The sequence below is a fragment of the Dreissena polymorpha genome, chromosome 1, assembly GCF_020536995.1.
Source record: "Dreissena polymorpha isolate Duluth1 chromosome 1, UMN_Dpol_1.0, whole genome shotgun sequence".
Lineage (NCBI taxonomy): Eukaryota > Metazoa > Mollusca > Bivalvia > Myida > Dreissenidae > Dreissena > Dreissena polymorpha.
Window position 1 is genome coordinate 39,686,618 of NC_068355.1, and position 26,983 is coordinate 39,713,600.

General features: G+C 35.6%; 3 protein-coding genes across 6 annotated transcripts in view; 1 reads left to right on the forward strand and 2 right to left on the reverse strand.

The window, feature by feature from the left end:
• Positions 1-3,991, reverse strand: part of LOC127869137 (uncharacterized protein DDB_G0271670-like) — a 13,386-nt gene extending 9,395 nt beyond the window's left edge. The window contains exons 1-3 of the mRNA XM_052411492.1: positions 3,982-3,991; positions 700-874; positions 369-554 (exon numbers count right to left, since the gene is read on the reverse strand). Coding sequence (XP_052267452.1) covers positions 369-554; positions 700-874; positions 3,982-3,991 — 371 coding nt within the window. The remainder of the gene's footprint in view (positions 1-368; positions 555-699; positions 875-3,981) is intronic.
• Positions 3,992-7,727: 3,736 nt separating this feature from the next.
• LOC127865020 (adipocyte plasma membrane-associated protein-like) lies at positions 7,728-18,823 on the reverse strand. 3 transcript variants are annotated; one of them, XM_052404875.1, is made up of 9 exons: positions 18,570-18,823; positions 15,447-16,053; positions 14,955-15,044; positions 13,827-13,948; positions 12,898-13,188; positions 12,238-12,350; positions 11,712-11,872; positions 8,518-8,719; positions 7,728-8,327 (listed from the first exon to the last, which is right to left on the reverse strand). In XM_052404875.1, the coding sequence occupies exons 2-9, from the start codon at positions 15,479-15,481 to the stop codon at positions 8,088-8,090; spliced, it is 1,254 nt and encodes a 417-aa protein (XP_052260835.1). In that variant the 5' UTR covers positions 15,482-16,053; positions 18,570-18,823; the 3' UTR covers positions 7,728-8,087. The 3 variants fall into 3 exon arrangements, with proteins under 3 accessions (XP_052260835.1, XP_052260836.1, XP_052260837.1); XM_052404876.1 differs by having other exon boundaries at positions 15,898-16,053; positions 18,570-18,821; XM_052404877.1 differs by lacking the exon at positions 15,447-16,053 and having other exon boundaries at positions 18,570-18,821.
• The window catches only part of LOC127865019 (zinc finger MYND domain-containing protein 10-like), a 46,361-nt gene continuing 37,227 nt past the window's right edge, over positions 17,850-26,983 (forward strand). The window contains exons 1-5 of one of the 2 annotated variants that reach the window (XM_052404873.1): positions 17,850-18,056; positions 21,925-22,033; positions 24,693-24,809; positions 25,243-25,376; positions 25,931-26,015. In XM_052404873.1, coding sequence (XP_052260833.1) covers positions 17,956-18,056; positions 21,925-22,033; positions 24,693-24,809; positions 25,243-25,376; positions 25,931-26,015 — 546 coding nt within the window. In that variant the 5' untranslated portion in view covers positions 17,850-17,955. Of the gene's footprint in view, positions 18,057-18,690; positions 18,826-21,924; positions 22,034-24,692; positions 24,810-25,242; positions 25,377-25,930; positions 26,016-26,983 lie in introns of those variants that run through there. The other variant, XM_052404874.1, reaches the window with a different exon arrangement.

Genomic DNA, 26,983 nt, shown 5'->3' on the forward strand with positions numbered 1-26,983 from the left:
GCAGTCCTAGGAGGTGAGTCTAGGAGGAGGAGTAATAGGAGGAGGAGTAGTAGGAGGTGGAGTAATAGGAATAGGAGGAGTAATAGAAGGAGGAGTAATAGGAGGAGGAGTAATAGGAGGAGGGGGGATAGGAGGTGGAGGAGGAGGAGTAATAGGAGGAGGAGTAATAGGAGGAGGAGGAGTAATAGGAGGAGGAGTAATAGGAGGAGGAGGTGGAAGAGTAATAGGAGGTGGAGGAGTAATAGGAGGAGGAGTTATAGGAGGAGAAGTAATAGGAGGAGGAGGAGGAGTAATAGAAGGAGGAGGAGTAAAAGGAGGAGGAGGAGTAATAGGAAGAGGAGGAGTAATAGGAGGAGGAGGAGTAATAGGAGGAGGAGGAGTAATAGGAGGAGGAGTAATAGGAGGAGAAGTAATAGGAGGAGGAGGAGGAGTAATAGGAGGAGGAGGAGTAATAGGAGGGGGGGGGGAGTAATATGAGGAGGGAGGAGAAATAGGAGGAGGAGGAGGAGGAGGAGGAGGAGGAGGAGGAGGAGGAGGAGGAGGAGGAGGAGGAGGTAAAAGGAGGAGTAAAAGGAGGAGGAGAAGTAATAGGAGGAGGAGGATTAATAGGAGAAGGAGGAGTAGTAGGAGGAGGAGTAATAGGAGAAGGAGGAGTAATAGGAGAAGGAGGAGTAATAGAAGGAGGAGGAGGAGTAAAATAAGGAGGAGGAATAAGAGGAGGAGGAGTAATAGGAGGAGGAGGAGGAGGAGTAATAGGAGGAGGAGGAGGAGGAGGAGTTATAGGAGGAGGAGTAATAGGAGGAGGAGGAGTAATAGGAGGAGGAAGAGAAGGAGGAGTAATAGGAGGAGGAGGAGGAGAAGTAATAGGAGAAGGAGGAGGAGTAGCAGCAGCAGCAGTAGTTGTTGGTGTTGTAGTAGTAGTAGTAGTGGAGGAGGAGGAGGAGAAGGAGGAGTAGCAGCAGCAGCAGCAGTAGTTGTTGTTGTAGTAGTAGAAGTAGTAGTAGTAGTAGTAGTAGAAGTAGTAGTAGTAGTAGTAGTAGTAGTAGTAGTAGTAGTAGTAGTAGTAGTAGTAGTAGTAGTAGTAGTAGTAGTAGTAGTTGTTGTAGTAGTAGTAGAAGTAGAAGAAGTCGTAGTAATAGTAGCAGTAGTAGTAGTAGTAGTAGTAGTAGTAGTAGTAGTAGTTGTTGTAGTTGTAGTTGTAGTAGTTGTTGTTGTAGAAGTAGAAGTAGTAGAAGTAGTAGTAGTAGTAGTAGTAGTAGTAGTAGTAGTAGTAGTAGTAGTAGTAGTAGTAGTAGTAGTAGTAGTAGTAGTAGAAGAAGTAGTAGTAGTAGTAGTAGTAGTAGTAGTAGTAGTAGTAGTAGTAGTAGTAGTAGTAGTAGTAGTAGTAGAAGAAGTAGTAGTAGTTGTTGTTGTTATTGTTGTTGTTGTTGTTGTTGTAGTAGTAGTAGTAGTAGTAGTAGTAGTAGTAGTAGTAGTAGTAGTAGTAGTAGTAGTAGTAGTAGGTAGTAGTAGTCGTCGGCGTCGTCGTCGTAGCGTCGTCGTCGTCGTGCGTCTCGGTCGTCGTGCCGATCGTCGTCGTCGTCGTCGCACCGTCCGGTCGCGTTTGTCGTCTGTCGTCGTTGATTGTCGTAAGTCGCCGTCGTCGTGCGTCGTCCGTCGATCAGGCGTCGTCGTACGTCGTCCGTCGTCGTCGTCGTCGTCGTCGTCGGCGTCGTCGTAGTAGTCGTCGTCAGTAGTTAGGAGTCGCCGCACGTTACTCCGTCCCAAAAAACCCGCTCTGCCCCAATTAGCTTATATGAGTGTTTCCGGCGGCCTGCCCTTACCTCTTTGTCCCCTTGACCGTTTTTACACAACGAATGCTTTGTTTATTAACCGGCACAGCTTTCGTTAGTTGGAGCTTCGCACTTGATCGTTCTGATTGGTCCAACGGCCTTGACGTACGCAACCGGCGTGGTATCATTCTCATCGGCGCGTTCGCAGTGGCGAAACTGTACCCTGTAATAGATTGCTAGGATATGATTCGGAACCACTGTCTGCTTTAATAGTGTTTGTTCATTAGTAGCGATATAGTATAATGTAAACAAAACGTTCAGTGTATTAAATGTAAACTAATGCATTCTTCTGAAATCACAAATTAACCTAGACTAAACCACACTGGGAAAGTTAAGGTTCTCGTAAATATTCATGAATATGCAAATTATCAGATTAACATATTCATAATCCAGTTAAAAAGGTGCCTCGGTGATTATCATTCTTGTAAACAAGGTATACGTTTACCTATAAGACTGAAAAAATTAAAACAAAAAAATATAGGACAACAGAACAGTCAAACATTTTCCTTATTTTGTTTACTATAGACAAGTTATTTCCCGCTTCAAAAATGATATTCACAGACAAAAATAATTCAATATCTTTTGGTTAAATGTTTTTTGTTATATGAAAGTTCATTTTGCGAATAGAAAAGGAAGTACAATGTAGCAAAAATGACTGAAAACTCACACAAGAATACCGAAAACGAAGATAAGGATGGGAACTTAAAATAAGGATCGATCAGCCTAATCGAAATACACAACCTTGTTAGGACTTAATAGTCATGTTAGTGTGCATACATTCATAATTTTCTAGCTGTTTGTCATGGAAACATGATATTTTCAGCATATTCCTATCAAATTATTGTTAAGACCTTTTTGGAGACAGGCAATGCTAGAAGATGGTAAAAATGTAACATTCGTTTCGATTGCGATTTGTTGCAGGTTTATATTCTTTCTTTGGTCTAATGTGCCTGTCCAATTTTACATTAACTATTTTAATTTGAAAATAACATCGTCTGGCACCAGAAGATTGTCATGTAAACTTACAGTGTCCAATTACGATAAAAGTATGTTTATGTGTTTGTTTTTTTTACATTGAAAAGTTGACCTTAGATCTTTGATTTTTTTAAGTATTTAACAAATGTGCCTAATCAGTAACTTTTTGGTGTATTCAGCAAGTGTGTGCTGAAACATCTAATCCTGGCTGCCGCATTAAACCTCATGCGTTAATAATTGGCTGTTTCAAAATATTAGATCATAAACGTGAGTCAATGTCTTTTTTAACTTATCAAACTTCTTAAGATTTTTTTTTCAAAATGCACAGTTTCACCGCATTCATGAAGAACTTGAATGATGTGAATAATTTTACATTTGTTTAACATCGTTTATTTATTTTGGCCATTCGGTTTTGAATTTTATAAACGATGTTGCATCTTTTTACTGAAATCCCTCAAACATGGGTTCCGGACAAGCTTATCACGAAATTCAACACATACTAGTAATTTTAATAATATCTGTGAAAATAACATAATAATCAATTTTGACTCTAGATGAAAACCTAAATGTTGACCGAGTGCTGTCCCCATTAAACTGTATTGTTCTAAATAGAATGTTTACGGACGATTGTTCATAAAAGTCTGACTTTTTAAACTAGTTTTGCTATGTAGGTTTAACATATTTTGACCAAACAAACTCACAATATTGCATCGTAAAGATCTCTTTTATAACGTATCTAAACTTATGGTTTTCAGAAAAAAAGTTTGCGCAATAGTGCCGATCATGTTTTGAGTTAGGCCTCAAAATATGTTTTGTTTCAGCAGACGTCGCCGATTAATGGTAGGTAGGACGGCAAAACTTCGTTTCATTAACATTAAATTATCTCCCACTAAATATGTTCAATGACAGAAACCTTTCATATATATATTTAACCATCTTTCTTTAGTCGATTTTGTTATTGTAGTTGAGTTTGTGTTAATGATCGAATGCAGCAAAAATGATCGGAAAAAAGGGTGGATCGGGGAAGTGGAAACCAACTTTTTATTTACATATTACAATAAAGCATTATCGTTGGTCTATGTCTTTAAAACTGATGCCGCATATTTTGCCAAGACCATGTGCTTGGAAGATTTGAATTAAATATTATGTTGTTTTATATATGCTTTATGCTTACTTTTCTCCATCTTTTTTTATTACTTTTCCATTTTCAACATCCTTCCTGCAGTTTGTACCGGTGCACAGGGTTGCATCCTGCCATTCCGTCCATTTACCTTATATTCGGAAAAGAAAACAGACATGTATACTTTTGAAGTAATGATGCGTGGTTTTGTATTACGAAATTTAATTACTGTAATAAAGTTGTTAAATAATAAATTATAAATGAAAATCTACTAAACAAATGTCTGGTGTTGTTGGTAAGGTTGTTTGCCTTATTTGGCAGTTTTAATGAAAATTCTAAAATGAAACCCATACTTAATATTGATACATATGCTTACGTGACACAAAACTGTTGAAACATTAAATGTAAAGACATCATTTACCGGTTAGTTCCATTATAATTTAACGTGACGTAATAACGTCATTGTGTTTAACTGTTTGTAAGCGTCCTTTATGCTGATAATGATAATTAATACTTAATACGTAGATATAAAAACTATATCTACTGTATTGTTACGGGCCATCTTATTTATTTTAAATGCATGATACATGAAAACATATATCACTAGAAAGTTTTCTTGCTGCTGTATATGCAAACCATTATGTTGCTTTCAGGCATGTTGAAAGACACGTATTTTACGAAGCTGTAAAAATGGTTAATAAAGAACTTGCCTGCAAAACAAACTGGTGCTATCCAGACAACAAGAAAAAACACGCGATTCATTGTCGACTATTTTCGCTAATAAGTAGTGTTCCTTGTTGACTACAACTCTCCTGACCTGAGTCTGGGAATGTTTTGTAATATTTTATCAATTTCAAGAAACCCGTTGAAGAGTTTGTTGCACGAAAAACGGAAACAAGCTTTTGACCATCCAGGGCACAGAAAATAATTTAAGTGAATCAGTTTACAAAGAACCGTTTTAGTGGTTATTGCTAGAAAAACGGAAGCTAGCGTTTGACATTCCATTGCTGCGCAATATAATTAAGAAAGACCTCTTAACTGACATGAAGTTGATATGAACATAAACTACGCAGAATAAAACAACGTTTATAAAAAAAAGTCCGAGTAGACGCCATTATCCAATTTGCGAATTTATAAACTTGTAAATCATGCTGTGTCCTTTTGAAGACAAAATGTGCTTCACAATGCTTGTTCCGTTGCCCGTGCTAACTTGTTTCTCTTGTAGTCTCACAAGTTTCTAGCTTGTATGAAACGTGGTGAATTGGGTTTTAAAGTAGGCAATTGCGGTGAAAAGAAGCCGAGCACAGGAAGTCACACTGGTTAAAAATGTATAAAATATTCAGCTGTAACAATTTTCCTTATGAGACCTTCTCTCCTGCAGTAACATTGAACTTGAAATTAATTATTTATATTAATAATTTACAAAAATTTAACAATATACGCCCCTTGATCAAACTAAATCACAACCTGTAGTAGCTTCTATAAATTTATATGCCAAATAATTTAATTGTTGTATCTTCTTCACTTAACATTTCTCTGTAAGATACAAAAAATACGCAGGATCTTTTTTATACAAAATTTACAATCTTTGTGAAAGTTTATTGAAGACAGTTGTCACAAGCCGGCATGATTTTCGGGAACTTCTTCTTACGCGTGTTGAACGATTCCGTACATCAATTTCTTATTTTGCTTCGCTGGCAGATCCGTTTTGCTCCTGTTATTTATTATAATGTCTGCTTTTAGCGTTTTAATTTTTTACAAGTTCCTCTCAACAATCATGCGTGTTTCGAAATTTGAATTATATCCAGACTTTGCAATAAAAAAATTTCAAAAAAAACATTTCTCTATCCCTTCTTATTTTCTGTCGCGCTTTACAAATAATTTTCTTAAAGTGTATACAATTTAAATGCCAAAAACAATAAATCGTTCCTTGCATTCGCAATGAAAAAGAAACTTGTGAAAAATACTATAGTGTCCTTCGTCTATGATGCACGTCATGTTGAGGAGGCATTTCACCGAGTTGGTCCAATAATAGAGAAAGGTTTTTCAGCCAGGTTTGTTCTATATCTTTGAACACAGAAATGTGCTCAGTCGTTAGATCGCATGTGTCCGCGCATTATCAGTAGTTTTAAATGGGCTATATAGGAATAACTTAATCTTAAAATCTGCATGTTGGTTGGTCAGTTCCGGAATGAATGCGCTTTCAAAATTCCATCAGTAAAAGAATTTGTAAAGATACTCTTTCACTAATGCTCATTGGGTCATTGTCGACCTGAAATGGCTAGAAGCCGATTCATGTCATCCTGGGGTGACTTCAAGCCGATTCTAATCACCCGGTCGGCTTGAAATCACCCAGGGTGACATGAATCGGCTTGAAGTCACCCTGGGTGACAAGAATCGGCTTCTAGTCACCCCCGGGTGACTTCAAGCCATTTCAGGTCGACAATGACCCAATGCGCTAAACTCATTGGGTCATTGTCGACCTAAAATAGCTTGAAGTCACCAGGGGATGACTAGAAGACGCTTTATGTCACCCTGGGGTGACTTCAAGCGGATTCTAATCACCTGGTCGGTTTGAAGTTACCCCAGGGTGACATGAATCGGCTTGAAGTCACCTTAGGGTGACAAGAATCGGCTTCTAGTCACCCCGGGTGACTTCAAGCCATTTCAGGTCGACAATGACCCAATTAGCGACACTAATCTTTACCTGCTAGCGCTTTCGACGATTAACCGCGCGCAAGAATCAACTTCAGAGTAAGGTCATACTGGTATGTAATAATAATAAAATGTATCTGTATTGATTCGTAAAACGGTACGAACACGAATATGAAAATGAACACGGTCATACACTAATGTCTCAGTAGATTAATTGGAAAGATATTTCCTGATACCTTTCATATTTCTATCTGTATGTCAGCTATGTGGCAATTTTTCCTTGCAAGGAAAGATCTCTCTGTTTATTTAACGATCCTCTAACTGGCATTGGATACATGAACATTTCCTAGCTGCTGATTTGTTAATGCTATTATGGCTCATTGGATCTTTGTCGACCTGAAATGGCTTTAAGTCACCCGGGGTGAATAGAAGCTGATTCATGTCACCCTAGGGTGACTTAAAGCCGATTCTAGTCACCCGATCGGCTTGAAGTTACCCCAGGGTGACATGAATCGGCTTGAAGTCACCCTAGGGTGACAAGAATCGGCTTGAAGTCACCCCGGGTGACAAGAATCGGCTTCTAATCACCCCGGGTGACTTGTGGGCCATTGCAGGTCGACAATGACCCAATGAGCGCTATTATGTACGTTAGTCATGCAAATGTTCGTGGCATGTGTAGGTGTCATGCATATTGAGATGCGTTCTCAATAATCAAAATGAAACTCCAATAGAATTATCCTATGGAATGAATTCAAAACTTCAAGACAAAGCATAAGGCTCACAATAATTCAGCTTAAAAAATGTATTTAGTTTAGTTTAAACCTATTTATTTTAGCTCGATTGCATAGAAAGTAATTCCTACTTATTTGAAATGCTCTCGAGTCCGTTTCCTGGGCCTAGAACCAGTACTTGGAGTCTATATGGGAGATCGAAAGAACGCTCCCACAGCGGGGATCGAACCCGTGACCTCCCGGTCGCTAGGCGGACACCATATCCATTACACTAAAAAATTTATGCATATTATGGTACATATTTATTTAACACTTTGGTACTTAATAGCAATTTTGCACAACGTAGAAATATATAGTTTAAAGATCGTTTGTCAGAAACACGAGCGCTGGGAACACCATATTTCATACAAAGACTACGCTTTGACATTTAATATGTTGAATATATGTGCACGTATATATATATATATGTGTCGAAAATGAACAGGAGCGTGCTACAAAATCAATCATATGCACATACATAACAACTACAATAAATACGATGCAAAAGCATTCTTGGGATAAATAGGTGAATAATTAGCTTCCGTTAACAGTCATCATTAGAAATATATCGTGCAAATACTGGGAACTTCATTTTTCCTCTGATATTTCGTTATCAAAGTGTTCTAAGAAATTATCCTGTAAATTCTTGACGAGAGGCCGCACAGTCAGGCATGTTCTTTACGTTGCCCATAGGTCTAATTTCCACAACATATGTCAAGCTATCTAATTTGATCCTCACGTTTCATTGCAAGCACCTCGTTGTTCATTTAAATCGTTCATGTGAAGCACGCCAAGATACGAAGATTGAAAATGGCCAATATATAACGTATTATTGAACTCAAATAGTTCACTGACGGCTGCAATGGTCTCAGCTTCCGGGTCATGCAGGCTGTTTACGATTATCCCCGAGTCATCGATTTCGACCGCTAATGCGTGCTTTGGCATGAACACGTTGTACGCCTGTAGAGGCATTATCTACACATAAGAAAAATGTTATGTTTTGATTAAATCGCTGCATTTTGTGTTTATTTTAAATGAAATTATTTCTTGCATGGACTAAGTTCTGCTTGTCAAGAAACGGTTAATTTTGAAATTATATAAAATTGTTATTATTTTAACAGACATTTTAAGTAATTTCAACTTTTAAAAACGAATATGGACTTACTGCTGCTATGAACTTCTTCAATGATGGATATGGAGCGATAAGATCCAAAAATGAACCTATGGGGCTGGACCCTTTGAACCGAACCGAGCCCATTCCTACGAAGTAATTTCCCCTCGAGTTTGGCTTGATGTTGTCTGGAAACCCGGGGAGATTGTCAGCAAAGACATCAGACGTGCCCTTCTTTTTACCCGATAGGAAATACCTGAAACAGAATACTTGAAACTTGAAACTTGCTAATTTGATGAAACGCCTATTTATATAATAATATTCAATAGCGTTGTACAAAACATATATATGTACATAAAATTGATAAAAAATAAGAGGTATTGATAATATTTTGCAGCATTAATTAAAGGATTAATGATCTAAATATGTGTGAGATAAATAATAATGCTGTGTGAAACTTAAGCGATAAAACAATACCGGCTACACTATTAAAACACAGTAAAAGTAAAATATTATGGTATAAATTGACATAACTAGGGTTAAGACAATAATTAAAATGATATTATGAGCAAATATTTGGCAACATAAAGACACTGTTTTTCATTAACTAAAATGATACGTAAAAGGATATTTCTGTACTCTGGCTGTCGGATCCCACAGCTTTTAGTCACCTGTCACCTTTAAGGACACTTCTTTTGGGTTTTAACCTTATTTGAACTATCGTGACTAAAAGTCACACACAGACTGACCAAGTGTGACTACAAGACACAACTTGAAGGTTAAAAATACAGTGTGACTATAAGACACAACTAGAGGGGCTATGCGTGATTAAAAGACAGCTGGTTGATGTAACTCAATCATTGAGCAAAGAAGCCCTAATGATTCGAGGTTACCAGTCACTTGTACAATAAATATCCTTTTCGAGCAAAAGAAGCCCGCACAATTCTTTAATTTCTTGGTCCTCCGAGTCCTAGCGACAAATAAGTCCGTACAACTGAGTCTCGATTTTTTTTAAACACAGGTATTCAAATTAAAATAGGTTGTAAAAGTCTCTGAAGAGAAATGTTTTCAAATTCCTTTTGAAAATGTCTATTGAGGCGGAAGTCCGGATGCTTGATGGAAAGTCATTCCACAGTTTCGGACCAACAACTCCGAAACTCCTGTCCAAGAATGTTTATTTCTCTTTGTGCGTTTCACATCATAACATCCGTTATACAAGACGGTAGATCGTAGGTTACGTGCTGGTACTTTTTCTTTTAAATGTTCTGTAAGGTATTTTGGCGCGTGACCAACAGAACAATTATACTTGAAGGCCAGTAATTTGAATGTTATCCTTGCCTTTACTGGTAGCCAATGAAGTTCATATAAAGCATCTTTTGAACTGTCATATTTCTGTCGGCCGAGTACCAATTTGGCACACATGTTTTGGATACGTTGCATTTTGTTTATTTCGCATTGAGCTGTTCCATACAAGATCCGATTACAATAATCCAGATGGGATATTACCAAAGACAAAACAAGTATTTCTGTTGCTTCTTTTGTTAAGTATTTCCTTATGTTTTTGATTTTAAGGTAGTTGTACATAGCTTTACGACACTTAATTTTGACGTGTTCTTTAAAATTTAGTGTTTCGTCTTAATATGCACCAAAATACCGTATGCATTTTTCTGCTTTAACAGTGTCACCAGCAATATCTATTTCTTTAGATTGACATTTATTTAATTGGGGTCTACTACCGAACATGATGAATTCCGTTTTTGATGCGTTCATTTTAAGTTTATTCTCGTTCATCAGTTGTTATAACGAGTGCACAACTTTCAAGTTCTTGAATGGCAGTTCTTTCAACAGAAGAAGATGTAGGTTTGAATCGCTTGTTTGCGGTGTGGTCGTCTGCAAAACCGTAGACTGTGATGGAGGGAGGAACGACATCAAACAGTGTTCCAGCGTACGTCAGGTAGAGCCATGGGCCAAGACAACTACCCTGGGGGACACTACACTCCAAAGAACGTGCCGCCGATAAAGCTGAATTAACACTTATGCGACAGCTTCTTGGACGAAGATACGAGTCTATCCAGTTTAGTGCCGTGCCACATGCACCGTATTGTTTTTGCAACACGTCTAGTAGAATGTCATGATCGACTGTATCGAAGGCAGCACTTAAATCAATGGCGATAAGTGCTGTAACCTCTTGTTCCTCCATACCTTCGAGTATATCATTGACTAGTCTAAATAAGGCAGATTCACAAGAATGGAATTGTCTGTAGGCTGACTGATTTTTTGGAAGGAGATTGTTTTCATTTACGCGTATATTGAGTCTTAACAGAGCAGCCTTTTCAATCACGTTCGATAGAAATGATAAGTTTGTTTTACGTTCTCGGGTGTAAAACAAAAAATATGTGCGAATTATACTACAATATGTTAGATATGTATATGGCGGGTGAAACAACCCACTGTGTTTGATATAAGTAATTTGATTACTGATTAAGAAGTACTTTTTATGAACATCTAAGTCCATGTAAATGATGGTTTAGTAATTATTGTTACATTAAATACGTGATTATTTTTTGCCTGGACTTTAAAGTGATAGCATGGGCATTTTGCACTGCTGAATTGAGCTGAAAATAATTAACAGGTCAAAAGAGTTAGTTAAAATGTGGTTACCGGCCAAATATCTGCAACTCATCTGGCTACCAGTTGTTTATAAATAATATATTTTATATTCGATATTCTAACATGACCCACGCAGTCCTCTAAGCCGAAATGATCCGTAAAACAAAATTGTGTCTTTGTGTCGTATGAACGAATCTGCACTAAAACTAAATTTAGGTTCAAATCGTACATGCATGATCAGTTGTCAAACGAAAGTACGGTTGATATTCAAATGAATTATTTTCTCTTTTCGGGATATTGTTTTAGTATGTTGATGCTGCATTAACAAATATAAGTGTATATGAAGTGAAAACCCCCAAAATAAACAACGGTTGCGATAGACACCTATAAACTGTTAGATGCCCATAATATCACTTTAAATAACAATTAACCATTTTTATTTTACCCTTTGATTGATAAATGCTAGTTTAATAAATAAAAGTTACTCCTACGTTACATCACAACACGAGTTTAAACAAGACCGTTATTAAAGGGAAAAAACTTCACATAAGCATGCATTTAATTAAAACAAACTTTCACAATGTATATTGATGTTAAAAATAAAAAGTAGTATACTGCGAAACAATCACCAGGCGTACCTTCGTATTCGAGCTACGCTCATTTCATTGACCAGGATGAACGTCTTGTCGTGTGACAGCGTCAGTCCGTTGGCTAGATAGAGGCCAGACAGGACCGTACGGCAAACTCCTGTCGTCGAATCGTAGTGCAACAATCGGCCGTCTGGACGGGTTTCAAGAACCTACATTGACCGAATATAAATGTGTTTTCTTTCTCAAATATTCAAATTGAATATAGGGTACTGTGCATTCCTCAGTAACTTTCGCGTTGCACAATATGGGCAAAGTCTGTGTACGTTCATTTTAATGACTCAATAACATGTTTAGTGCAAAACAAAACATTGATTATTAAACGACACAAATAACATAAAATCATTTATATAATACTAAAGCCCAAATGCATTGAATCGATAAACACTTTATCTGGTGATAATGCTCCAGTTTTACCATGCAAATACTTAAAAGCAGTAAGATTGAAGTGTGTCCTTCCGGAGAAACTCTCTAATATGATGTCGCATTGACAAGCAATGTTTTAAAGTACTCTTACCGCGTATCGGAAGTCTCGCCGCTGCCACTTAAATGTGGAGTCAGTGAAATAAATACCGTCATCAGGGGCGATATCAAGACTGTTCAGAAACCGAAACGGAAGTCCGTCGCAACCTGAATAACGAAGGCGAAAAGTACACATGTATGACTATCCGTTGTAATGCCGATCAAGTAATAATACGAACAGAAAGCCCGTCACATCCTGAAAGGCTTTCTGTCCTTTTTTCCTCTTATCGAATATTGAAATCCCCGAAAAAACATCCGACAGACACTCGCACTTGCGCAATATGTCTTTGGAACAGAATATGGTGCTTATAGTTAAAATGTCATTCGTGTTGAAGAGTAGGAAAATGGTGGTTTTAAAGATCATTCATACGTATTAATATTACGCTCCTGCAACTTATGGACATAATGATTTGTATTTAATTTTATGTATAACGCTCTTGGAAGTAAATTAAGTCAGGGCCGAGCACGTCCTTACTTAATGAAACGACGGTAACGTAATGACTATATGCTATCATTTCAATATAATAGTTCTTTGTATTATGCTGAAGCTGAGTTGCAACTGTGGAAGTAATATTGTATTGGTTTCAGCTGGTTATACTTTATAACACATTGGCACATTGTTGCTAAAACATAACTTGCAAAATAAAGAACATACCAACTTCACTTGACACCAGCGTCTCCATCTTTTCTTTGTGCACGTCGACTTTAATAAGTCCTTTGTAAGAATCAACCACATATAAATATCCATCCGGTCCAAACTTCATGCCTTTCGGTCGACCACATTGCTCCTCCATGTGGGGTTGTCCACAGTGCGGGTGAGCCAACCCAGTTCGAACCACTAGGTGCGGAGATTTGTCGAATTGCTCTTCGCTGCTACTGGATTTGTTCGTTGAAATACGGTATATTGATAGGATTCGCCCATCTGCGGTACCCGTGTAAATTGTGCCTGAATTACATATGTAGCATTATTGATTGGCGATTATAGATACACGACTTAACATTAAAGTAGTAGTAGTAGTAGTAGTAGTAGTAGTAGTAGTAGTAGTAGTAGTAGTTGTAGTAGTAGTAGTAGTAGTAGTAGTAGTAGTAGTAGTAGTAGTAGTAGTAGTAGTAGTAGTAGTAACAGCAGCAACAACAACAACCGCAGCAGCACTAGTAGTAATAGTCATAGTAGTACTAATAGAAGTATGTTATTTTATATCAGAGCCTTGCCTGCTTTGACCAGCTATGTATATGCGTACAGAATATTTACACATGTTACGCAAAATTTGATTGGCTTACTAACTCGGGATCTTGAGATAACGAAAATTCTCTCCTCTTTTATAGAAAAAAGAGGAGTGCTTTTTTCTATTCTGAGATCTCGAGATCCCGACTTAGCTAATTCGTGGCCACGAGATAGAAAAAAAGAGGAGTGCTTTTTCCTATTTCGAGATCTCGAGATCCCGACTTAGGTAACTCGTGGCCACGAGATAGAAAAAAGAGGAGTGAATGTCACCTCTATGCCACCGTAGGGACTTGTTGGTTTAACACTTATTTGTCATAACACAAATTCTTAATCGTAATCAATTTGTAAACGAGTTGTACCATTTTCATCTACTGCAAATGACTCTGGTCCGAGAATTCGCCCCTCAAACAGCCGAACGGCGGCTTGTAGAGCTTTGTTTTCTCTCAGAGGACCTTCAAGACGCGGTAGCGGTGCGGGAAATCTTCCAATGAAATTAATAAACAACCGGCAATAATACGATACCTCGTGGGGGTTTTACCATCGAATTACGTGATTATCTAGTAATTTCAGATTGCACTTTCTGCTTTTCGATAGACAAAGAACATCCTCAGCATCAAATCATCAAATAAAAAAGTAATCCCGTAGCTGAGTGGTTTACAAAAATCCAATTTCAAATGGCTTAACTTTTAGTTGGTTCATACTAAACTCGTAATTTTATCATATATATTTTACATTACTGTCGATAATTAGCCAATCAACAGCTCTTTTCCGTTCCATGCTGGGCTAAAGTAATTCCAACGCATCGATCTGAATTAAAAAAAAACCGTTGTATATCGGTCGCTTGAAGAACGAAAACCCGGCAGGTAAACCTTAAATATATAGAGGATATTTGTTGGATTCGATGGAATGTCGATTTTATTTCACGAGTGATCATATAAAATAATATTTTCACGAATGGCGCAACTACAAGTGAAAATATGTATTTTTTATGATCACGAGTGAATTAAAATCGATAATCCATCGAATACAACAAATGTTCTTTTTTTCTTTATTTTTTTTCACCGTTTATTTACATTATAAAAGAGTTAAACTGGATAATTTCGCTGGATTTATGACGTCATTTCGTCAAAAAATGACATTTTTACAGAAAAACAGTGAAAATATCGTTATTTTTCACTGTTATTTGTCACTGTTTCAAACAGTGAAATGCCAGTTTTATTTCACTGATATTTCTCTATAAACCACCGGAAAGCATAAAATAAATAAATATATACATTTATAAATATGTAAATATATTAATATACAAATACACATGTACATATATATATATAAATTTAGCTTTCCATGCGGCTACACATCTTAAATCATTTTTCGTTTGCGTTGTGCGAATTGTCTCGCCTTAAAAAATCACTTGATCAACAACCATACCATTTATACACTATTCATCGGTTATTAATTATACCCTTTTCAAATAATGAAGTACTTACGTAAACGGAAGAGGTTCTATAGGGCTGTTCACCACACACCACATCACTATGGCAACAAGACAAATGAGGCTACTTGTCAATGGTTCAATCCTGGTAAATGAACAAACGTATGATCATTAGTATGCATGTTGCAAAATCTTGAAAATATTCATGTCAAAAGAGGCTATTTGCCTTTCTTTGCGTTTAAACTGATCCTTTGATTGCGAGAATTGGTTTCTATAAACATACGTTTTGCATTTTACCTGTTTAACAATTGCAATAATCATGTGCTATCCATGTCCGCTATTAAAATAATCTTTTATCTGTTATATTATTGTAATTTGTTGATTAGCCGTGTGTATTATTATATCAAACAATTCATATACTGTTTGTAAATGAGAATATTGTTGAAATTCGCATTTTGTTGTACAATAGCATAGCCTTCTTTACTTCGATAATTATAATACAACATATTTAAAAAATTAAGTTTCTAGACAGATTAATAATGGACACCTGAATGGAAGTAAGCCCGCTGCGTTGTCTTTCATTGTTTCAGGAATAACACGTAATCCGTCCGATCGGGACCAAAATATGAAAAAAGCTGAATTTATTTCCAGTGTCGATTATCCTTTTTGATATTTAGATCACACCGGAACAACATTCAGCACCCCTACTTTATTTTAACATTTCATACCATATGACATGCTGTGAATCGCTATTTTTTTCCACAAGCTTTTCAAGTATTCTTATTTGTTGGTACTCATAAATATGCTTTTCCCTACATTTCTTTCACCTTGCCCTATTTAACGAACGATATACATGTACATGTTAGTGTATATAACTCTGTTTCATACGTACATCCAAATATCACTTGTATTGAGATTTTGTAAAGCGCAAACTTATCTTCTGCATTTAAACACCGTTGGTAGACGAAGCGTCGGTTAAAATTATAACAATAGATCACCGGTTTCGTCCACAGACGCTTGACCGCCGAATGAACCCAAAAAGTCATCCGAGGTGAAGGTGTCTCACGTGGCGTAGCCAGTGGTTTTCGCGTAGGTTGTTTAAGTTGGCAAACCATTAACATCAGCATGTGGGACAATCCGGCGCGCAGATGCATCTGTATTATGTGATAATCAGTGATAAAATGAAGCACACAATTACATTTACAAAGTGACGCTCATTTATCTCAATTACCCAACTACATGTAGTCGAATTACAGAAATTACAATGTGTTTCGTTTAATGGTCGAGTTAACTAAAACTAATAAGACTTTTATATATTGAAAGCCGTATTTCGCAAATCAAATCCTTTGAAGTCTTTTATAAATTATTTACAGAGACATTTCGAGTAGTCCAGGGACGGGATTATTGCTGTTGTTTGTTGTTGATGACGCAGCTTCTGCTAATGATGATGAGGAGGAGAAAGAGGAAAAGGAGGAGGAGGATAATGATGATGATGACGACGACGACGACGACGATGATGATGATGATGATGATGATGATGATGATGATGATGATGATGATGATGATGATGATGATGATGATGATGATGATGATGATGATAATGATGATGATGATGATGATGATGATGATGATGATGATGATGACGATGACGACGACGATGATGGTGATGATGATGATTATGACGATGGCGATTGCGATAACGAAGACGATAATGATAAGGATAAGAAGAGGAGGAGGACGATGACGACGATGATGATGGTGGTGGTGGTGGTGGTGGTGATGATGATGATGATGATGATGATGATGATGATGATGATGATGATGATGATGATGATGATGATGATGATGATGATGATGATGATGATGATGATGATGATGATGATGATGATGATGATGATGATGATGATGATGATGATAATGATGATGATGATGATGATGATGATCATGATGATGATCATGATCATGATCATGATGATCATGATGATGATCATGATCATGATGATCATGATCATGATGATCATGATGATGATGGCATATTTGTAGTACTTTAATAGATACATGTTTTACCGTCAACCGAAGGTAAATATTTATCAAAAACTGTGAACGAACTTAAAAGTATGTCTCCATACTTCTTAAACCGCTGCGTCGGTGATGGAGTTAAACATACAACATTCAAATATGTCACCCTCTAACTAAAGCAAAAATATTGATGCGTTTAATGTCAGTGAACGGTAATACATGTATATCTTAGAGACAAGGGTCAAATAGTTTTGATATTGTTGTTGATTTTTTTTTCAAGAAAGCTTTTTCAGTACATAACTTGTTCTTCTGGTTGGAGTCAATTTTAGTTCACCAACAATTGCAGTAGTTAGGCTAATCATAGCTTGAAAAGTAAAAATTGTGAAAATATTCACGTTAAGTGCGATGACTTGTGTTTTCAAAGTGGTAATATAAGACCACCACCTGCACCCCACGAACAAGTAAAAATTCCAAACAAAACAACATTTAGACTACATATACAAATTTAAAAAACTTTAAAGCGTTTTATAGTATGATGTTTTATTATTTAGGAAAGCCCATTAAAAATAGCCACATAAATCATGATAACCAAGATTACCCAGCCATTGAAATACCTAGGATCTTTAACTGGTTCCCCGTTGAATATAACCGTTGACTCCGTTGACTATAATATAAATTAAATCTATATTATATAGAGTATTCGATAGATTAGAGGAGGTGACCAATCTACTAGGATCTTGGCTCCCGTAACCAACCCTCGTCCCAGCAAAGAGAGAACGTCACGTGGACCTAAATACTATTTACACTTGTAAAACATCCGGCTTATAAGAGAAGCATGCGGAAAAACGTGGGGGAATGCGGAATATCAATTAAATGTATGCAATCGATCTTGCCATCGACGGCCGATTGTAAGTGGTATGTAACCAACACGGATTAATTTGCTATTACTGCGTAGCAAAGATTTTGCAAATGCACCTACAGAAAATAAACAAGTTTTCGCGTGTAGGAAAGACACATTTAGAAAATTCACGAACAACATGAGTTCTGCAGGTAGTGGTCAAGTTTTAATGCCGGTGGAGGCTGAGGCAGGTGTAGAATCGTTGAAACAATACGCATTGAAGGATATCGGAGGCCCACAGTGAGTGAAAATTTATCAATTTGTGTTATTATGAATATTGGCATTTTGCGTAACCATGGAAATTATTTCAACAAATAATCTAGGGTTATTAATAACCACGGACCCAGTGGCTTATGGACCTTTTAATGTGTTGTAGCTCTTGGAATTAATGTTTGTTTGTGAAAAAAGGCAACAAAATAACATGCTATATATTGGTAACCAAATAGGCAGAATGTCACAAATTCAACAAAAGTGCAAATTACAAAGTCATTATCGTTTAAAATTTATACACGTGCATATACAATTGTAGCTAAATATCATCTGCGAACGTTTGCCATACAAAAATTGGCCTCATTTCAACCGTTTAAGAATAGCAAACTGACAAAGCGGACGAAATCGACAGTTTTTGCTAGGTAGGACATAATCCCGCACTCCAATCTAACCATAACCATCCGTGTAAATACGTGCTTACAAACAATACTATCACAATATATTGCTTAAAATTGATGAAAAAGAGTTAAATAAACAACTAACCCCTCAAAACTAATTCCAAAAGTTTATATTTTCTTTGCAACAACTGTTTAACCCTTTTTTATTTACTTGAAAACGAAAGTCGCCATTCATGCTCTTGAACCTGGCTTAGCAATGAATTACACTGACAGAGCCAGGCACAATCAACAACAACAACGACGCTTTGACAAATGGCGACCGCTGATTACTTTCACGGAATGGATGTAACTAAATGAAAAATACTAACTCATTCTGATTGTATTGGAATAAGTTTTTATGGGTAAGTTGTTTATTTAACTCTTTTTCATCAATATAAACCGATAAATTGAGATTGTATTGTTTGTAAGCACGCATTTACACGAAGGGTTATGGTTAGATCGGAGTGCGGGTTTTTGTCTTACCTAGCGAAAACTGTCAATTTCGTCCGATTTTTCACTTTGTTATTCTTAACAGTTGAAATGAAGCAAATTTGTTTATGGCCAACGTTTGCAGATGATATTTACCGTAAATACTCTATGTTTTCGGACACTTAAACATAATTAATTTTTTTCGTGTCCGAAAGCTTAGATACGAAAAATATTCACAAAATACAGGTGTCCGAAAACTTAGAGTAGAAAATTGAAGTGTCCGAAAATAGCGTCAATTGTATCAACGACTATCGGTAATAGCACGCGCTGGTAAAATACCATGCCGTATAGTATAAATTACAGTTTTATATGTTTGCACTGCATTTGAAATACTTTTAAATGTTTAATTTATTTGACAAAAAGTTACTACAAGGTTGTAATTTGACCAATGAGTTCAAAGATGAACATGTGATGTACCGATACTCGCTAGTATGAACCTGTAATTAACACAATAAAAAAGCAAACTATGAATTCGTTGTTTGCTCATTTGCGATAGTTGTTGTCTTACACTTTCCATTGTTCGTGAAACTTGCAATATGGTGCATCACACTTAGAAGCGTTAAGTATTTGTCACAGTTATTTTACTGAGAATGGGTAGTACCATTGCGGTAGATAATTGAATTGTTAATTGGCACTACCCCTGGTATTTGTCATTATAACGCTTATGCTATCGGGCGAAACCATTGTTTAATACCGGTTTGCAAGGTTATTTACCCAATAATGCAAATGTAATGGTCCGTTGCCCTCAGGCATGCACCTGCCATGTTTTATGATGTTAATCTGGTTGTAAAACCCCATGATCGAAGAGTTATTAGATATCGAAAACAGGACCGAAATTTGGTAAAAAGGCGCTGTAAAATATACTGTCCGAAAAGTTCGAGACATTAATTATGGACGAAAACTCGTGTGTCCAAAAATTAAGAGTCACAAAAAATAATGATTTTTCCTTAAAAAAGGGGTGTCCGAAAACTTAGAGTGTCCGAAAACATAGAGTAATTACGGTAGCTACAATTTTATATATAGGTTTATAAATTTTAAACGATAATGACTTTGTAATTTGAACTTTTGTTGAATGTGTGACATTCTGCCTATTTGGCATGTTCAAACCCTTGTCTATATATTATATATCATATACAATTTTTTTGTGTGCCAGATCCCTATGTTGGTAACAAGGATCAATGCATAAGACAAACACATCTTACAGGACTTTGGTTTATGAAATTTAAACTAAGAACCAAACCATATTTTACTGGACTCTGTTTACACAAACCAGATAAAAAAACATAAATCAGTTTATTGCTATCATATTGACTTTCACAATTCTTTAACATTCTAAAATAGCCTGCAACACAGTAGTCTCACGATACTTTAGTTGCAATAATCCAACTCCCCGCTTGACCCTCCGGGTCCTGGGCTGTACGTATGTACTCATAAAAGCTCAGAGCATTCAAGAAGAACTAGCAATACTTAAGGAATATTCACTCGCGTCTAGAAACAATCTTCTTTTATCATATAAATGATTTAAAGGATGATCATATTCTACTTTACTTTATTGGATGATGGCCTTTTTATGAGAAAACTCCTTCAATATTAACTTTTGTAGGAACAAAAACAACATCACTGTCCGCCATTGTTGTTTCTTTTTTCACCTGGTAGATTCGCGGTAAATAGGTTAAACAGCACTAATATTAAATTGAACATGAATAAACAAAGATCTGACATACATGTATCATTCAAAGTAACAATAAAAAAAACGTATATAACAATTTAAATATATGGAATTTAACACATCAAATAAAATAAATATCACAGTTATTTTCAAGCACTGTCTGCTTTATTCGTTAAGAAAATCAATTAAACTATTAGAATTCAAATATTGTTAAAGTTTGAGTTTTACCACATTTAATTTTCGAAAATCGATTTGTACCGGCAGCGAGAGATGTTTTCTGTAAGATTTGACAAGAAGGTCACGCAGGTTTGTTTATAAACAAAATTTAGAGAGCACTAATGAAATACGGCGAGTTAACCCAATCCGCCAGTTAAATAGGTTTGAGTGTAATATAAAATGATAACTGTTCTTTTAAAAAATACGGTTAATCTTTCATTTAATAGTGCAGACACATTTGTATTAAATATTAAACAACAATTATTTGTAAACAGCATTATTAAACCCAATAGTACATGGTGATTAAAAAATATGGTAAATCTTTCATTTAATAGTGCAGACACATTTGTATTAAATATTAAACAAAAAGTATTTGTAAACAGCATTATTAAACCCAATAGTACTCGGTGTTAAAAAAAAGGTAAATCTTTCATTTAAAAGTGCAGACACATTTGTATTAAATATTAAACAACAAGTATTTGTAAACAGCATAATTAACCCAATAGTACTTGGTGAAACTTTGCAGCCTTTTGAAATGCTTACTTTAGCATAATATCTTGACAAGTTCAAGGAAAATGTGAAGTTCACGTTCAGTGCTTTCACATTACAATCATAACAAGGATTGTTACCAGCAAACTTCATTTAATCCAATGAAAAACTGTAGTGTTTTGCTTTCGTCACGTTACCCAATGAAGGATTTTAGTGATTTGGAGAAAAGCACTAAGAGTTTGTTACATCTTCAGTACACATAGCAAAAGTCATATAAATATTATTTGTTTTATTTTATAACACTATGAGTACTAATTATATCAAATGTGTATACAACAACTGAGACATGTGTTAAGGGTAATGGGTAATTTTCAACACCAAAATCATGTGTGCCCTGACACAGGCAGTGAATATGGTTGTTAAGCAAGTTTAAAAATGCAAAAGTTGCTGGGTACCAGACTAATTCCCAATAAAAACAGTAGAAATTACTGTTAAATTCATTTTCTTAAACCTGTCAAATATGAACTGTAAACCTTAAAGGCATTTACGTATGGATATAATAAAAAATATGGAGAACCAACTTTCTGTATATTTTCAGGTGGTCTGTTCAACATGAAGTAATAGAGAAGCTCAACATGCAGGCAATTGTGAATGCCAGCAACCAGGAAGATGAGTTTGTCAAGGATTTCCTCATCTCGTGTGATAAGGTAAATGTTCCAACTGATAATATGAGCCTAGTTTTGGTAAAAATGGGCTAAATGCGTGTGCGTAAAGTTATTAGCACATGCAGTCAATCACAGGCTAATCACTTTTCGCAATGACTGGATTTTTGTGTAGAAGAGACATCCTATGAAAAAAAATTCCATAAAAGGGAGAAGTGTTGTCCCTGATTAGCCTTTGCAGACTGCACAAGCTAATCTGGGATGAATCTTTATGCATTAAGGCCAGTTTTCTCAGAGTGGGGCTCATATGCATGATACGCTTTCAATGATAGGTTTAACTAAAATATCAATGATACGCTTTCAATGATAGGTTTAACTAAAATATCAATGATACGCTTTCAATGTTAGGTTTAACTGAAATATCAATGATACGCTTTCAATGTTAGGTTTAACTGAAATATCAGTGATACGCTTTCAATGAAAGGTTTAACTGAAATATCAATGATACGCTTTCAATGTTAGGTTTAACTGAAATATCAGTGATATGCTTTCAATGATAGGTTTAACTGAAATATGAATGATACGGTTTCAATGTTAGGTTTAACTGAAATATCAATGATACGCTTTCAATGATAGGTTTAACTAAAATATCAATGATACGCTTTCAATGATAGGTTTAACTGAAATATCAATGATACGCTTTCAATGATAGGTTTAACTAAAATATCAATGATACGCTTTCAATGATAGGTTTAACTGAAATATCAATGATACGCTTTCAATGATAGGTTTAACTGAAATATCAATTATACGCTTTCAATGATAGGTTTAACTGAAATATCAATGATACGCTTTCAATGATAGGTTTAACTGAAATATCAATGATACGCTTTCAATGATAGGTTTAACTGAAATATCAATGATACACTTTCAATGATAGGTTTAACTAAAATATCAATGATACGCTTTCAATGATAGGTTTAACTGAAATATCAATGATACGCTTTTAATGATAGGTTTAACTAAAATATCAATGATACTCTTTCAATGATAGGTTTAACTAAAATATCAATGATACACTTTCAATGATAGGTTTAACTGAAATATCAATGATACGCTTTCAATGATAGGTTTAACTGAAATATCAATGATACGCTTTCAATGATAGGTTTAACTGAAATATCAATGATACGCTTTCAATGATAGGTTTAACTAAAATATCAATGATACACTTTCAATGATAGGTTTAACTAAAATATCAATGATACGCTTTCAATGATAGGTTTAACTAAAATATCAATGATACGCTTTCAATGATAGGTTTAACTAAAATATCAATGATACGCTTTCAATGATAGGTTTACCTGAAATATCAATGATACGCTTTCAATGATAAGTTTAACTAAAATATCAATGATACGCTTTCAATGATAGGTTTACCTGAAATATCAATGATACGCTTTCAATGATAGGTTTAACTAAAATATCAATGATACGCTTTCAATGATAGGTTTACCTGAAATATCAATGATACGCTTTCAATGATAGGTTTAACTAAAATATCAATGATATGCTTTCAATGATAGGTTTAACTGAAATATCAATGATACGCTTTCAATGATAGGTTTAACTGAAATATCAATGATACGCTTTCAATGATAGGTTTAACTGAAATATCAGCGTAATTGTAAGTTTTGGGTTTCCGACAGTTAAAATGTATTTTCCCAACAAACAGTCGGTGTATGAAACAGATTTCAGTGATGCTGGATGCACAATTTGTTTAATGACCTTATAAGTTTAAGTATTTAGATATCATGAGGTTATCATCCACCCAGATATCCAGTTTAATGGCTGGTGCGGTAGTCGAGTGGTTACACTGTTGTCTACCATTCCAGAAGTCCCCGGTTCAATTCCTGGCCGGGGCACTGGCAATTTCAGAAATGCTCCAAATAGATTCCTTGTATCTCAATACTGTCTCTTCTGCTTGCTGTCTCGATCTTCAACAAAACAAAGGACTCCATTGGAAATAAGTGCTTGCACTTTCATGGATAATCCTTGACTGCAAGGTCAAAAGATATATACAAATACATACATACATTAACAAGTTTAATATGTAAGCAAATGGGAAAACTGCTTTTTTTAATGTTGCTTTTTTAGCTAATTAAATAATTGTCCACTTGCAAGCATTGGAATGAATATTTATAAATAATTTGTTTAAGTTCTTTTATCCGGAAGGTATCAAAATAAATAATGTGCATAAAGTAAAACAGATATCCTCTATACCAATACAAATTTACAACACTGAGACCCTACTGGGCTTGCTCCAAAACCTTCAAAACATGAGACAGTTATACATGAACACATGAACCAAAATTCACAATTGGCAAGAAAGTTACATTTGACTTTTTGTCAGCATGATTTTTTATCCATTTTCCAGACAGATGTGCATACATGTTCACCTTCATTAACTTATTTTGACAAAATGAAGATTAACAAGGCAGACTGACACCCAAGTCCGTTTTTTTCTTTTAAAAGCCTTCAACATTTTTTCTAAGGTTTTAGGAAAACTATTGCTCAGATTATGCAAAAAATAAATGCAGAAATGCTTGATTTTGGTTTTTTATTAACCTGATGGGAAAATTGCTGTAGTTTTCCAATTTTGGGGATTAAAAATAATGTTGTATTTCTGGTGTCTATCTTTCAGTTATCTGTGCTGATATATGATTTACTGGCAACGGAAGTGTGGAAGGAGAAGATATTCTCAGAAATCCTCAACATAGATGGCTTTGAACCAAAGACAACATTTCCACTTTATATGGTGGTAAGTAATACATTGAATTAACATATCATGTCTCTTGAACGTTTCTGTGAGCTTCATGTTGTAATCACACAGCAACATGCTCATTCTTTAATGAACTCTTTTTAACATGAGATGTGTACTTTTGGGTTAACAATTTTCAATGGTTGTGTTACCTTGACTATGAGTGAGTTGGTAAAACTACAACACCATAATTGTTTTGTAAGCCTTTTGTGTCCCGATTGTTCCTGCATTACCGTTATTTCTCAAGATATTGCTGCCAAATTACTATAACTTCACCAAAATTCTTTTGTTTTTTCCCTCATAGTTGTATCAATAGGTGACAGCCACTTCAAAGATATTCCCATTTAGTTGCTAGCAATTTCTTGAAAGTTTTCTTGTTTCCATTCAAGCTTTATGATTAGGCAACAGTAATTTCCAAAGTATTGTCTCACAGTTATACCACGAGGCGACGGTAATTAACCTCCTGGAGACAACTATGTTCTATCGAGAAGTGTGCGAGGCTACAGAGGACAATGTTCTTGATCTGGTTGACTACTGCTACAGGAAACTCACACAGCTTGTTGCAAGGTACAGGACTAACATGTTGTTTTACAGCCAATTTCAGCAAATAGACAGTTCCATTTCCTTTATTTACAAAAAACAATTTTAATTGGATATTTACATAAAAGGTTTCCTTAGAATGCAAGCTTAATTTTTTAACAAATATTTGTTCCTCCATCGTATCTTTTTCTTCGATTAATTAAAATATTTTTTTCTCTTGGGTGTTAAAGAGGAACCAATATGTGCATGAAATTTAACTGAGATTGCTCCTAAATTTATTTAAGCAAATTATTTCAATATGTTCAAATCTCTGGATGCCAATATCTTTAAAAACAAGATGACAACATTTTAACTCGTATTGCTTGGAAGGACTGATTGAGTGATTATAATAGCACAACTTATTTAATGAATGATATGATTTTCAGGTATTAGAAGTGTTTTTGTCTTGGGAGTTTGTATTATACTCATGAATTCAACATTTCATGAGATAAATACCTATTGACTGAAAGAAATATCTAGAGCTCTGTAGACAATTTCGCAAAATGATATTTTAGTATAAAAGTTGTTTCTGTGTTTACTAGGAATGAGGAAACAGAAGAAGTGAAGGACGAGGCTATTGAAGTCACTGACTCTGTATCAGCGATGGCGCATGCATCCAATATAGAGGTAGCGTGTCAAAAATACAGGGCTATTTTCACCACTTTGGGATGCAGCATTTGCACTGATTTAGGCACACAAGATGAACTTCTTTTGGGTAAAGGATTTCATAGCAGGGCAATGAAAACTCATTGAGTTAAATACCTTTTGGTAAAAACAGTCAGATTTAAAACATTTTTCGATGAGAATAGACCTTATTACAGCTCACCTTGTCGAAGGGAAACAACCTCTGAAATAAAGTGTTTTTTTAAATTCCCACTGGTATAGGGAGACATTAAGCATTGAACTTGTGTGTCCGTTCATATGTATGTGCCAAAGCTTTTGTTTTTAACTAAACTGGGTGGATCTTTCTCATACTTTCAATGGTTAATGACGTGTATGTGTAGAAGATTGTGAAGAAAGGAGTTTTTGCAGAATAAAGGATCTTTGTCTGTTTTTTCTACTGTAGAATATATTGTCTCCCTGAATCTTGTTATTTTATATATGTTTGCCATTTATGTCTGTCCTTCCGCCCAGAATTTTTTTTACTCCGGAGCCATATCGTGGAATTGCTTGTGACCATTTCATTGAACTTAAGTATGAGCATTTGTATTGATAAGAGGATGATGCACTTCAATGTTTTCACAATCCTATTGCAAATAACGGAGTTATGGCCCTTTTTGACTTGAAAATAAGTACACTTTTGTGTCTTGAGCTTCTTGGGAAGATGTACATGTAATTGAAACTTGGTATGAGGGTATGGGTTGATAAGAAGATGATGCACGCGAATTTGCAACGCAAACTTTTTGTCAATAATGAAGTTATGGTCCTTTTTTACTTTAAAGGGCCCTTTTTATAGAGGATTTTTTCTATCTTAAGCTGTTATTCCAATAACATATAAGCCTTAGCCATGAATCTTACAACAATTGTTTTCAATCATCTGGGTCTGAGAAACATGCAAGATCCATAACCCTAGAGGCAAGGTCAAGGTCACACAT